The following is a 15942-nucleotide window of genomic DNA, read 5'->3' as shown; positions in this document are numbered from 1 at the left end:
GATCACTAGACTTACTGGGTACTGTATGTATTTATATCCTTGTGAAATGCTACTCAGTCACTAGATCAATCGACTTACTGGGTACTGATATGTATTTATATCCCTGTTAAATGCTACTCAGTCACTAGACTTACTGGGTACTGATATGTATTTATATCCTTGTGAAATGCTACTCAGTCACTAGACTTAATGGGTACTGTATGTATTTATATCCCTGTTAAATGCTACTCAGTCACTAGATCACTAGACTTACTGGGTACTGATATGTATGTATATCCTTGTGAAATGCTACTCGATCACTAGACTTACTGGGTACTGATATGTATTTATATCCTTGTGAAATGCTACTCAGTCACTAGACTTAATGGGTACTGTATGTATTTATATCCCTGTTAAATGCTACTCAGTCACTAGATCACTATACTTACTGGGTACTGATATGTATGTATATCCTTGTGAAATGCTACTCGATCACTAGACTTACTGGGTACTGATATGTATTTATATCCTTGTGAAATGTTACTCGGTCACTAGACTTACTGGGTACTAATATGTATTTATATCCTTGTGAAATGCTACCCAGTCACTAGACTTAATGGGTACTGTATGTATTTATATCCCTGTTAAATGCTACTCAGTCACTAGACTTAATGGGTACTGTTATGTATTTATATCCTTGTGAAATGCTACCCAGTCACTAGACTTAATGGGTACTGTATGTATTTATATCCCTGTTAAATGCTACTCAGTCACTAGACTTACTGGGTACTGATTTGTATTTACAGTATATCCTTTTGAAATGTTACTCAGTCACTAGACTTGCTGGGTACTGATATATGTATTTATATCCTTGTGAAATGCTACCCAGTAACTAGACTTAAAGGGACATTATACACTCATTTTTTCTTTGCATAAATGTTTTGTAGATAATCTATTTATATAGCCCATAAAGTTTTTTTTTTTTAAATTAATGTATAGTTTTGCTTATTTTTAAATAACATTGCTCTGATTTTCAGACTCCTAACCAAGCCCCAAAGTTTTATGTGAATACGCTCGACTACCTACTCCAGCTTGCTCCTGTTTGTGTAAAGGGTCTTTTCATATGCAAAAGAAGGGGGGGGGGGGGGAGTGTCTTATTTGTCACTTGCAGTGGGCTTTCCAGCTACCTTTTCAACAGAGCCAAACTGACAGCTTCTAAGTAAGTTTTTAAACAGTTTTATACTGGATTTTTATATCAGTATCTGTGCATATTATTCTTTATAGTAGTGTCTATTACATGCAGTTATATGAAAATGAGTGTATACTGTCCCTTTAATGGGTACTGTATGTATTTACATCCCTGTTAAATGCTACTCAGTCACTAGACTTACTGGGTACTGATATGTATTTATATCCTTGTGAAATGCTACCCAGTCACTAGATCCCTACTTACTGGGTACTGTATGTATTTATATCCCTGTTAAATGCTACTCAGTCACTAGACTTGCTGGGTACTGATGTGTATTTATATCCTTGTGAAATGCTACTCAGTCACTAGATCACTAGACTTACTGGGCACTGATATGTATTTATATCCATGTTAAATGCTACTCAGTCACTAGACTTGCTGGGTACTGATTTATATTTATATACTTTTGAAATGCTACTCAGTCACTAGATCACTAGGCTAACTGGGTACTGATATGTATTTATATCCTTGTAAAATGCTACCCAGTCACTTGATCACTACTTACTGGGTACTGTATGTATTTATAATCCTTTAAAATGCTACTCAGTCACTAGACTTACTGGGTACTGATTTGTATTTATATCTTTTTGAAATGTTACTCAGTCACTAGACTTACTGGGTACTGATATGTATTTATATCCTTGTGAAATGCTACTCAGTCACTAGATCACTAGACTTACTGGGTACTGATATGTATTTATATCCTTGTGAAATGCTACTCAGTCACTAGACTTAATGGGTACTGTATGTATTTATATCCCTGTTAAATGCTACTCAGTCACTAGACTTGCTGGGTACTGATGTGTATTTATATCCTTGTGAAATGCTACTCAGTCACTAGATCACTAGACTTACTGGGCACTGATATGTATTTATATCCCTGTTAAATGCTACTCAGTCACTAGACTTGCTGGGTACTGATTTATATTTATATACTTTTGAAATGCTACTCAGTCACTAGATCACTAGGCTAACTGGGTACTGATATGTATTTATATCCTTGTAAAAAGCTACCCAGTCACTTGATCACTACTTACTGGGTACTGTATGTATTTATAATCCTTTAAAATGCTACTCAGTCACTAGACTTACTGGGTACTGATTTGTATTTATATCTTTTTGAAATGTTACTCAGTCACTAGACTTACTGGGTACTGATATGTATTTATATCCTTGTGAAATGCTACTCAGTCACTAGATCACTAGACTTACTGGGTACTGATATGTATTTATATCCTTGTGAAATGCTACTCAGTCACTAGACTTAATGGGTACTGTATGTATTTATATCCCTGTTAAATGCTACTCAGTCACTAGATCACTAGACTTACTAGGTATTGTATGTATTTATATCCCTGTTAAATGCTACTCAGTCACTAGATCACTAGACTTACTGGGTACTGATATGTATTTATATCCTTGTGAAATGCTACTCAGTCACTAGACTTAATGGGTACTGTATGTATTTATATCCCTGTTAAATGCTACTCAGTCACTAGATCACTAGACTTAATGGGTACTGTATTTATTTATATCCCTGTTAAATGCTACTCAGTCACAAGATCACTAGACTTACTGGGTACTGATAGGTATTTATATCCCTGTTAAATGCTACTCAGTCACTAGATCACTAGACTTACTGGGTACTGTATGTATTTATATCCTTGTGAAATGCTACTCAGTCACTAGATCACTAGACTTACTAGGTATTGTATGTATTTATATCCCTGTTAAATGCTACTCAGTCACTAGATCACTAGACTTACTGGGTACTGATATGTATTTATATCCCTGTTAAATGCTACTCAGTCACTAGATCACTAGACTTACTGGGTACTGTATGTATTTATATCCTTGTGAAATGCTACTCAGTCACTAGATCACTAGACTTACTAGGTATTGTATGTATTTATATCCCTGTTAAATGCTACTCAGTCACTAGATCACTAGACTTACTGGGTACTGATATGTATTTATATCCCTGTTAAATGCTACTCAGTCACTAGATCACTAGACTTACTGGGTACTGATTTATATTTATATACTTTTGAAATGCTACTCAGTCACTAGATCACTAGGCTAAATGGGTACTGATATGTATTTATATCCTTGTATACCCAGTCACTTGATCACTACTTACTGGGTACTGTATGTATTTATAATCCTTTAAAATGCTACTCAGTCACTAGACTTACTGGGTACTGATATGTATTTATATCCTTGTGAAATGCTACTCAGTCACTAGATCACTAGACTTACTGGGTACTGATATGTATTTATATCCTTGTGAAATGCTACTCAGTCACTAGATCACTAGACTTACTGGGTACTGATATGTATTTATATCCTTGTGAAATGCTACTCAGTCACTAGATCACTAGACTTACTGGGTACTGTATGTATTTATATCCTTTTGAAATGTTACCCAGTCACTAGATCACTAGACTTACTGGGTACTGTATATATGTATATCCCTGTTAAATGCTACTCAGTCACTAGATCACTTGACTTACTGTATACTGTATGTATTTATATCCTTGCAAAATGCTACTCAGTCACTAGATCACTAGAACTACTGGGTACTGTATTCATTGATATAAACACCTTATTAAATTAGTACACTGATTTTAACCAGTTAATAATTTTCTCAACAGGAACTATATAGATGATAAACTTCTATGCGAAGAGGATAGCGACTCCAGACATTGCCAGGCGGTATGAGGTGGTTCCCCTACAAGCTAGATAGAGGAACTGGTTTGAGAGAGGATTTGTGACACACACAAGCAAGAGACCTATACCATATTCACAGGAAGTTCCAGGAGAGGACCATACAACATTGCTCGGTACAAGAGCCCATGGCTGACTTCTTACAGGTAACAGTACAAGAATATAATGCTTTTTTTAAGATGTACATTAACAGGATACCATGGGTAATGTTGTGCACGTGCTCTGTGCTGCTCTGCACAAAATCATAAGTAGATAGAGGGGTGCCTCATGTGTAGATCAACCAATACATTTGCAACCTTAATGGATAGGGTGGTCAAATGGGTACTCACATTTAGTACAAGCACCCTTGTGTGCCAGTAGAAGCAGGCTGATATACCAGGGTGTATCATCTTACCCACAACAGGTATCAGGAGCCAAACACTTGTTCTCTGTTTCACAATGTCTTGTATCGTAGGTGGGAGTGAACCTCTCTAACATAAGAAGGTGCTGTCACTTTGCTAAGTTTTAAAATCTTGTTTATTTAAAAACAAATTAGAAACATCAGCATTCAAAGTGAACAGGGGCATATATGCAACCCCTTTCCTTTCAACGTGTTTCTCGGCTCATGGACGCCGTTTCATCAGGCATAAAGCACCATATGACATCAAACGTTTTAAACCCACATTGACCAATGACATCCTTCATTTGTTAATTGGGGTGTGTTCATGATAATTAACACAGCATAGTATCTATAATTCAGTCTGTTACACACATATATATTATATATTAGGTCCTATCAAATACCTCCATATTCATTATAATCACTACATGTGCACGTTAAACGTTCCCAGTATTGACATAAATTCTAATATAGTAAGTGTATGACAATCGCAAATATTCTAGGTTTTTGCTAATGATTCTAATGATATACAGCAATATAACTCTATTTATTTGTCTGCACAATTTGTAATTATACAGCATTATATTCTTATTTAAGTCGCTATGATACACTGAAGCTAAATAGATACAATATCGTAACAAAAAGATAGCTATATAATAATGTACTTGCTCATTGCTGCAATTAATCTTTTAAATCCCCATTGGATATTACAACCTTGTTTTATTACACATAACTAAGCATTTTATATTACAATCTCAAAGTGGTTGCTGTCCCTTTAAGGTTAATAAAGGTAATGCAGTGATGCTCTAGTAATTCAGTTTGAATTTTCTACAGTATAAGTACAGTACTATAGTATAAGTACATAAGTACAGTATAAGAACATAACTATAGTATAAGTACAGTAGTACAGTATAAGTACATAACTATAGTATAAGTACAGTAGTACAGTATAAGAACATAACTATAAGTACAGTAGTACAGTATAAGTACATAACTATAGTATAAGTACAGTATAAGTACATAACTATAGTATAAGTACAGTAGTAGTAGTACAGTAGTACAGTATAAGTACATAACTATAGTATAAGTACAGTAGTATAGTATAAGTACAGTATAAGTACATAACTATAGTATAAGTACAGTATAAGTACATAACTATAGTATAAGTACAGTAGTAGTAGTACAGTAGTACAGTATAAGTACAGTAGTACAGTATAAGTACATAACTATAGTATAAGTACAGTATAAGTACAGTAGTACAGTATAAGTGCATAACTATAGTATAAGTACAGTAGTAGTAGTACAGTAGTATAGTATAAGTACAGTAGTACAGTATAAGTACATAACTATAGTATAAGTACAGTATAAGTACATAACTATAGTAAAAGTACAGTATAAAGAATTAAGGATTATAATTCCTATTCTCTGAGCTTTTCTTGTGGGTTAACTCCCTGCTGTAAGATGTCATATTGTGAGTCATCCAAGTGGTTTAGAAAAACAAGTTTTTGAAGTTTTCAAATAATTTTGCATTTCGTTAGCTCTTTATCAGTGAGATGTCTCACAAAAGGATCTCTTTGCACAAAACGGAAAAAGATCTAAAACATTAATTCTTAAAAGTTTGTTCATTATTACAGAAATCATGTAGACATTTATTAAATAGTTTTTCTTCACACAGTCTAAGTGTAGGAGATGGAGATATTTAAAAAATATTACTGGCGTATGTCGGGCAGAATACTGTTTTTAAAGTGAAAGTAAAGTCAAAATTAAACTGTCATGATTCAGATAGTGGAAATCAAATTTGTCTTAAACACTGGATTACAGACACAGACCGGCTGCTGGGTATCTCAGAAGTGGCTGGGCTCAGGAAGATTTTGAGGCTCTGGCCATTCAGGAATGGGAGCTGGAGATCGCCTGCCGATGGCTGCTAGACTATGCTCAGCAGCCAGACGAGGTACCCTTTGTCTGGGACTATCAGGAAGTACCAGCCGACAGCTATGAAGTCCTGGCTGAATTGTCGGCAATAGGGCAGAGTGACATTGTGCTCTCTCCCCCCTCTACAGAAGAACTCCTATGGCGCATGCAGCAAATATTGGCCCATCTTGACTAACCTTTTTCTGCACAGAGCGAGATGGGATGGAGGGATGCAGGTGCCCAGCAACTAGTCAGGGGTCCATGGGATGGAGAAATCATCTAATTTGCCAAGCGGCAGCAAGAGTCCGGGAACCAGGGAGACAGTCCCAGAGGACATCTCCCCAGCGGCAGTGGAGCCGTCCTTGCTCCCCAGAGGCGTCTGAGGGTTTGGAAGTGAAAACAGCCACCTATGATCCCCAGTGACAGGAGGGGGATCTGGGAGATGCAGCGGTCAGCTCATCTCCCCAGCAGGAGTGCAAGGATCTGAGAGCAGAGAAAGCCGTCCTCCCTCCCCAGCAACAGTCCAGGAGCCTGGGAGACAGTACCGGTGAAGTGATGCGTCTGCCCAGCAACTGGTTGGCATCTTTTGGCAGAGGTACCCATTAGGGGTACCAGACGGTCCCTCAAAGCCTTGTTTTTTTTTGTTTTCTTTGTTGATATGTATACTTAGGTAGGCTGAGGAGCAAAATGCATTACTGGGAGCTAGCTGCAGATTGGTGGCAGCATACCCAGATATGTTAAGATAGCTTTTAGTAGTGCATTGTGCTCTTGACCATAACTAGGTATGCTTTTCAACAAAGAAAACCAAGAGAACAATGCAAATTTTATAAAGGAAGAAAACTAAAAAATTGCTTGAAATTGAATGCTCTTTCTGAATCATGAAAGTTTGATTTTGGCTTTGATGTCACGTCAAGTACATCAAAACTTAGCATACTTTCGGCGAGATTACGAGTTTTGCGTTAGCCTTAAAAAGCAGCGTTGAGGGGTCCTAACGCTGCTTTTTAACGCCCGCTGGTATTACGAGTATGGCAGGTATAGGTGTACCGCTCACTTTTCTTCCGCGACTCGAGCTTACCGCAAATCCCCTTACGTCAATTGCGTATCCTATCTTTTCTATGGGATTTGCCTAACGCCGGTATTACGAGTCTTGGAAGAAGTGAGCGGTAGACCCTCTCCTGTCAAGACTCCTACCGCATTTAAAAATCAGTAGTTACGAGTTTTATGGGCTAACGCCGGAACATAAAACTCTTAACTAAAGTGCTACAAAGTACACTAACACCCATAAACTACCTATTAACCCCTAAACCGAGGGTCCCCCACATCGCAAACACTTAAATAAATATTTTTAACCCCTAATCTGCTGACCGGACATCACCGCCACCTACATTATACTTATGAACCCCTAATCTGCTGCCCCTAACATCGCTGACACCTACATTATATTTTTTAACCCCTAATCTGCCGCCCCCAACGTCGCTGCAACCTAACTACACTTATTAACCCCTAATCTGCCGACCGGACATCGCCGCTACTTTAATAAATGTATTAACCCCTAAACCGCCGCACTCCCACCTCGCAAACACTAGTTAATTTTTATTAACCCCTAATCTGCCTGCCCTAACATCGCCGACACCTACTTACATTTATTAACCCCTAATCTGCCACCCCCAACAACGCTGCTACTATAATAAAGTTATTAACCCCTAAACCTAAGTCTAACCCTAACACCCCCCTAATTTAAATATAATTTAAATACATCTAAATAAAATAACTATAATTAAATAAATTATTCCTATTTAAAACTAAATACTTACCTGTAAAATAAACCATACGATAGCTACAATATAACTAATTGTTACATTGTAGCTATCTTATGATTTATATTTATTTTACAGGCAACTTTGTATTTATTTTAACTAGGTAGAATAGTTATTAAATAGTTATTAACTATTTAATAACTACCTAGTTAAAATAAGTACAAAATTACCTGTAAAATAAATCCTAACCTAAGTTACAATTACACCTAGTTACACCAATTTAACTTAGGTTAGGATTTATTTTACAGGTAATTTTGTACTTATTTTAACTAGGTAGTTATTAAATAGTTATTAACTATTTAATAACTATTCTACCTAGTTAAAATAAATACAAAGTTGCCTGTAAAATAAATATAAATAATAAGATAGCTACAATGTAACTATTAGTTATATTGTAGCTATCTTATGGTTTAGTTTACAGGTAAGTATTTAGTTTTAAACAGGAATAATTTATTTAATTATAGTTATTTTATTTAGATGTATTTAAATTATATTTAAATTAGGGGGGTGTTAGGGTTAGAGTTAGGTTTAGGGGTTAATAACTTTATTATAGTAGCGACGACGTTGGGGGTGGCAGATTAGGGGTTAATAAATTTAAGTAGGTGTCTGCGATGTTAGGGCAGGCAGATTAGGGGTTAATAAAAATTAACTAGTGTTTGCGAGGCGGGAGTGCAGCGGTTTAGGGGTTAATACATTTATTAAAGTAGCGGCGATGTCCGGTTGGCAGATTAGGGGTTAATAAGTGTAGTTAGGTTGTGGCGACATTGGGGGGGGGGGCAGATTAGGGGTTAAAAAATATAATGTAGGTGTCGGCAATGTTGGGGGCAGCAGATTAGGGGTTCATAAGTATAATGTAGGTGGCGGCGGATTAGGGGTTAATAAGTGTAAGATTAGGGGTGTTTAGACTCGGGGTTCATGTTAGGGTGCAGACATAAAATTAATTTCCTATGGGGAAATCGTGCACAAGCACGTTTTAGCCAGTTTACCGCTACCGTAAGCAACACTGGTATTACAGTGAGAAGTGGAGCTAAATTTGCTCAACTCTCACTTTTCTGAGGCTAACACAGCCATTCAGAAAACTTGTAATACCAGCGTTGGCTTAAGTGAGCGCTGGAAAAAAAAAGGCTCGTTAGCAACGCAAGTCTTTACCGACAAAACTCGTAATCTGGCAGTTTGTTTTTTTAGTTTTTGCTAATTCTATGCAGGAAAATCTACTAATTCAGCTAAAATATGATAAATAAATATGCCCTGAAATAATTTATATTGGTCTTATTTACTCAGCTTTGATGTACCACAAATTATTAATTTAGTGCTACGTTTTCAGATATATATTGCCTTATGCTTACATATATATATTGATTTCTTTTAACAAGCAGGCAGTAAGCGTATTCTAATATGTTAGCTAATTCTCAGTCTTAGGGTTTAGATATATTGACGACATAATTATATAAAATCTGTTACAGTGCGAAAAACAGGCAAGCAATAACCAGGCAGAGCCTCAGGGCAAGTAGATAGACAGGTACAATAAACAGGTATAGATAAAGCAGGAATGGACAGCAGATACTATAGGATTGTAAAGCCAGCAGGTAAAGACCAAGAATATAAAGGTTAGGCAGGTATAACAGGTAGAATTAGCCTGCACATGCTAAGGTACAATAAGCAGAACTGGCAAGTGCATACTGTATGTAGTTACACCAATAAGAATTGGCCATGCTGCGCTTATACATATATGTCTATATAGGTGTACATATGTATTTATGTATTTGTATATGTATATTTGTATTTACAGACATATATACACATATAAACACATAAATATATATATATATATTTATATATGTGTGTGTGCATTGGAGCTCTTTAGATAAAACATTATTAAATATGAATATTGCATGAATATACTTTTACATGTTTTCAACTATGTATTTACTGTAAATATTTCACATTCCAATGTTCTGCTCATAGCAGAATGTGTTCTAAGCATTTATAAATAAATATTCCTATATATACACCTGTACATATCTATACCTATATATAATCATCTATATAGTGTATGTATGTATGTATATGTGTGTGTGTGTGTGTGTATATATATATATATATATATATATATATATATATATCAGTGATGTGTGTTGACGTCAGAGGCTGGTGAGGCAGTGGCTAGGATACACCTTCATTCTTTAGACATACTTTGTTGAAGAAATAGCAATCCACATGGGTGAGCCAATAACATGAGGTATCTATGTGTGTGTATATATATATATATATATATATATATATATATATATATATATATATATTGTACTAAAATAACATCAGTTATATATAGAAATATATATTTATGAATAAACAGAACATATTCTGCTATGTGCAGAACATTGGAATGTGAAATATTTATATTTTCATGTCGGGTTGGTGCACATGAGAATATTATATTGGGTGGCTTGCGTGAGTGTTTTTTTTTTCCCACTTTTTTTCTCCATTGACTTCTATTGGGGAATATGTTAACGCACACGCAATATTCTAACTTTGTATTTTCTCCAACATAGGTGTGTCCGGTCCACGGCGTCATCCTTACTTGTGGGATATTCTCTTCCCCAACAGGAAATGGCAAAGAGCCCAGCAAAGCTGGTCACATGATCCCTCCTAGGCTCCGCCTACCCTAGTCATTCTCTTTGCCGTTGTACAGGCAACATCTCCACGGAGATGGCTTAGAGTTTTTTAGTGTTTAACTGTAGTTTTTCATTATTCAATCAAGAGTTTGTTATTTTCAAATAGTGCTGGTACGTACTATTTACTCAGAAACAGAAAAGAGATGAAGAATTCTGTTTGTATGAGGAAAATGATTTTAGCAACCGTAACTAAAATCCATGGCTGTTCCACACAGGACTGTTGAGAGCAATTAACTTCAGTTGGGGGAACAGTTTGCAGTCTCTTGCTGCTTGAGGTATGACACATTCTAACAAGACGATGTAATGCTGGAAGCTGTCATTTTCCCTATGGGATCCGGTAAGCCATGTTTATTACGATTGTAAATAAGGGCTTCACAAGGGCTTATTTAAACTGTAGACTTTTTTTGGGCTAAATCGATTGATATTAACACTTATTTAGCCTTGAGGAATCATTTATTCTGGGTATTTTGATTTAATAATATCGGCAGGCACTGTTTTAGACACCTTATTCTTTAGGGGCTTTCCCAAAGCATAGGCAGAGTCTCATTTTCGCGCCGGTGTTGCGCACTTGTTTTTGAGAGGCATGGCATGCAGTCGCATGTGAGAGGAGCTCTGATACTTATAAAAGACTTCTGAAGGCGTCATTTGGTATCGTATTCCCCTTTGGGTTTGGTTGGGTCTCAGCAAAACAGATACCAGGGACTGTAAAGGGGTTTAAAGCTTAAAACGGCTCCGGTTCCGTTATTTTAAGGGTTAAAGCTTCCAAAATTGGTGTGCAATATTTTCAAGGCTTTAAGACGCTGTGGTGAAAATTTGGTGAATTTTGAACAATTCCTTCATGTTTTTTCGCAATTGCAGTAATAAAGTGTGTTCAGTTTAAAATTTAAAGTGACAGTAACGGTTTTATTTTAAAACGTTTTTTGTACTTTCTGATCAAGTTTATGCCTGTTTAACATGTCTGAACTACCAGATAGACTGTGTTCTGAATGTGGGGAAGCCAGAATTCCTATTCATTTAAATAAATGTGATTTATGTGATAATGACAATGATGCCCAAGATGATTCCTCAAGTGAGGGGAGTAAGCATGGTACTGCATCATTCCCTCCTTCGTCTACACGAGTCTTGCCCACTCAGGAGGCCCCTAGTACATCTAGCGCGCCAATACTCCTTACTATGCAACAATTAACGGCTGTAATGGATAATTCTGTCAAAAACATTTTAGCCAAAATGAACCCTTGTCAGCGTAAGCGTGGCTGCTCTGTTTTAGTTACTGAAGAGCATGACGACGCTGATATTAATATCTCTGAAGGGCCCCTAACCCAATCTGAGGGGGCCAGGGAGGTTTTGTCTGAGGGAGAAATTACTGATTTAGGGAACATTTCTCAGCAGGCTGAATCTGATGTGATTACATTTAAATTTAAATTGGAACATCTCCGCATTTTGCTTAAGGAGGTATTATCCACTCTGGATGATTGTGAAAATTTAGTCATCCCAGAGAAACTATGTAAAATGGACAAGTTCCTAGAGGTGCCGGGGCTCCCAGAAGCTTTTCCTATACCCAAGCGGGTGGCGGACATTGTTAATAAAGAATGGGAAAGGCCCGGTATTCCTTTCGTCCCTCCCCCCATATTTAAAAAATTGTTTCCTATGGTCGACCCCAGAAAGGACTTATGGCAGTCAGTCCCCAAGGTCGAGGGAGCGGTTTCTACTTTAAACAAACGCACCACTATTCCCATAGAGGATAGTTGTGCTTTCAAAGATCCTATGGATAAAAAATTAGAAGGTTTGCTTAAAAAGATGTTTGTTCAGCAGGGTTACCTTCTACAACCCATTTCATGCATTGTCCCTGTCACTACAGCCGCATATTTCTGGTTTGATGAACTGCTTAAGGTGCTCGATAGTGACTCTCCTCCTTATGAGGAGATTATGGACAGAATCAATGCTCTCAAATTGGCTAATTCTTTCACTCTAGACGCCTCTTTGCAATTGGCTAAGTTAGCGGCTAAGAACTCTGGGTTTGCTATTGTGGCGCGCAGAGCGCTTTGGTTGAAATCTTGGTCGGCTGATGCGTCTTCCAAGAACAAGCTACTAAACATTCCTTTCAAGGGGAAAACGCTGTTTGGTCCTGACTTGAAAGAGATTATCTCTGATATCACTGGGGGTAAGGGCCACGCCCTTCCTCAGGATCGGCCCTTCAAGGCAAAAAATAGACCTAATTTTCGTCCCTTTCGTAAAAACGGACCAGCCCAAGGTGCTACGTCCTCTAAGCAAGAGGGTAATACTTCTCAGGCCAAGCCAGCTTGGAGACCAATGCAAGGCTGGAACAAGGGAAAGCAGGCCAAGAAACCTGCCACTGCTACCAAGACAGCATGAAATATTGGCCCCCGATCCGGGACCGGATCTGGTGGGGGGCAGACTCTCTCTCTTCGCTCAGGCTTGCGCAAGAGATGTTCTGGATCCTTGGGCGCTAGAAATAGTCTCCCAGGGTTATCTTCTGGAATTCAAGGGACTTCCCCCAAGGGGGAGGTTCCACAAGTCGCAGTTGTCTTCAGACCACATAAAAAGACAGGCGTTCTTACATTGTGTAGAAGACCTGTTAAAAATGGGAGTGATTCATCCTGTTCCATTAAGAGAACAAGGGATGGGGTTCTACTCCAATCTGTTCATAGTTCCCAAAAAAGAGGGAACGTTCAGACCAATCCTAGATCTCAAGATCTTAAACAAATTTCTCAAGGTTCCATCGTTCAAGATGGAAACCATTCGAACTATCCTTCCTTCCATCCAGGAAGGTCAATTTATGACCACGGTGGATTTAAAGGATGCGTATCTACATATTCCTATCCACAAGGAACATCATCGGTTCCTAAGGTTTGCATTCCTGGACAAACATTACCAGTTCGTGGCGCTTCCTTTCGGATTAGCCACTGCTCCAAGGATTTTCACAAAGGTACTAGGGTCCCTTCTAGCGGTGCTAAGACCAAGGGGCATTGCAGTAGTACCTTACCTGGACGACATTCTGATTCAAGCGTCGTCCCTTCCTCAAGCAAAGGCTCACACGGACATTGTCCTGGCCTTTCTCAGATCTCACGGCTGGAAAGTGAACGTGGAAAAGAGTTCTCTATCCCCGTCAACAAGGGTTCCCTTCTTGGGAACAATTATAGACTCCTTAGAAATGAGGATCTTTCTAACAGAGGCCAGAAAAACAAAGCTTCTGGACTCTTGTCGGATACTTCATTCCGTTCCTCTTCCTTCCATAGCTCAGTGCATGGAAGTGATCGGGTTGATGGTGGCGGCGATGGACATAGTTCCTTTTGCGCGCATTCATCTAAGACCATTACAACTGTGCATGCTCAGTCAGTGGAATGGGGACTATACAGACTTGTCTCCGAAGATACAAGTAAATCAGAGGACCAGAGACTCACTCCGTTGGTGGCTGTCCCTGGACAATCTGTCTCAAGGGATGATGTTCCACAGACCAGAGTGGGTCATTGTCACGACCGACGCCAGTCTGATAGGCTGGGGCGCGGTCTGGGGATCCCTGAAAGCTCAGGGTCTTTGGTCTCGGGAAGAATCTCTTCTACCGATAAATATTCTGGAACTGAGAGCGATATTCAATGCGCTCCAGGCCTGGCCCCAGCTTGCGAGGACCAGGTTCATACGGTTTCAATCAGACAACATGACGACTGTTGCGTACATCAACCATCAGGGGGGAACAAGGAGTTCCCTAGCGATGGAAGAAGTAACCAAAATTATTCTTTGGGCGGAGTCTCACTCCTGCCACCTGTCTGCTATCCACATCCCAGGAGTGGAAAATTGGGAAGCGGATTTTCTGAGTCGTCAGACATTGCATCCGGGGGAGTGGGAACTCCATCCGGAAATCTTTGCCCAAGTCACTCACCTGTGGGGCATTCCAGACATGGATCTGATGGCCTCTCGTCAGAACTTCAAAGTTCCTTGCTACGGGGCCAGATCCAGGGATCCCAAGGCGGCTCTAGTGGATGCACTAGTAGCACCTTGGACCTTCAAACTAGCTTATGTGTTCCCGCCATTTCCTCTCATCCCCAGGCTGATAGCCAGGATCAAGCAGGAGAGGGCGTCGGTGATCTTGATAGCTCCTGCGTGGCCACGCAGGACTTGGTATGCAGATCTGGTGAATATGTCATCGGCTCCACCTTGGAAGCTACCTTTGAGACGAGACCTTCTTGTTCAGGGTCCGTTCGAACATCCGAATCTGGTTTCACTCCAGCTGACTGCTTGGAGATTGAACGCTTGATTTTATCGAAGCGAGGATTCTCAGATTCTGTGATCGATACTCTTGTTCAGGCCAGAAAGCCTGTGACTAGAAAGATTTACCACAAAATTTGGAAAAAATATATCTGTTGGTGTGAATCTAAAGGATTCCCTTGGGACAAGGTTAAGATTCCTAGGATTCTATCCTTCCTTCAAGAAGGATTGGAAATAAGGATTATCTGCAAGTTCCCTGAAGGGACAGATTTCTGCCTTGTCGGTATTACTTCACAAAAAGCTGGCAGCTGTGCCAGATGTTCAAGCCTTTGTTCAGGCTCTGGTTAGAATCAAGCCTGTTTACAAACCTTTGACTCCTCCTTGGAGTCTCAATTTAGTTCTTTCAGTTCTTCAGGGGGTTCCGTTTGAACCCTTACATTCCGTTGATATTAAGTTATTATCTTGGAAAGTTTTGTTTTTAGTTGCGATTTCTTCTGCTAGAAGAGTCTCAGAATTATCTGCTCTGCAGTGTTCTCCTCCTTATCTGGTGTTCCATGCAGATAAGGTGGTTTTACGTACTAAACCTGGTTTTCTTCCAAAAGTTGTTTCTAACAAAAACATTAACCAGGAGATTATCGTACCTTCTCTGTGTCCAAAACCAGTTTCAAAGAAGGAACGTTTGTTGCACAATTTGGATGTTGTTCGCGCTCTAAAATTCTATTTAGATGCTACAAAGGATTTTAGACAAACATCTTCCTTGTTTGTTGTTTATTCAGGTAAAAGGAGAGGTCAAAAAGCAACTTCTACCTCTCTCTCTTTTTGGATTAAAAGCATCATCAGATTGGCTTACGAGACTGCCGGACGGCAGCCTCCCGAAAGAATCACAGCTCATTCCACTAGGGCTGTGGCTTCCACATGGGCCTTCAAGAACGAGGCTTCTGTTGATCAGATATGTAGGGCAGCGACTTGGTCTTCACTGCA

The 15942-nt window shown here is 38.8% G+C and overlaps 1 protein-coding gene across 3 annotated transcripts in view; it reads left to right on the top strand.

Annotated features, from left to right (window-relative positions):
- LOC128655865 (sterile alpha motif domain-containing protein 12-like) overlaps positions 1–15942 on the top strand; it is a 109500-nt gene that overhangs the window by 30516 nt on the left and 63042 nt on the right. For all 3 annotated transcript variants that reach the window (XM_053709443.1, XM_053709442.1, XM_053709444.1), the window contains exon 2: positions 3883–4101. In XM_053709443.1, the coding sequence (XP_053565418.1) occupies positions 4084–4101 (18 nt within the window). In that variant the 5' untranslated portion in view covers positions 3883–4083. The remainder of the gene's footprint in view (positions 1–3882; positions 4102–15942) is intronic.

This window comes from Bombina bombina, chromosome 4 (assembly GCF_027579735.1).
Source record: "Bombina bombina isolate aBomBom1 chromosome 4, aBomBom1.pri, whole genome shotgun sequence".
NCBI classification, from domain to species: Eukaryota; Metazoa; Chordata; class Amphibia; order Anura; family Bombinatoridae; genus Bombina; species Bombina bombina.
This window is presented reverse-complemented; position numbering and strand designations above follow the sequence as displayed.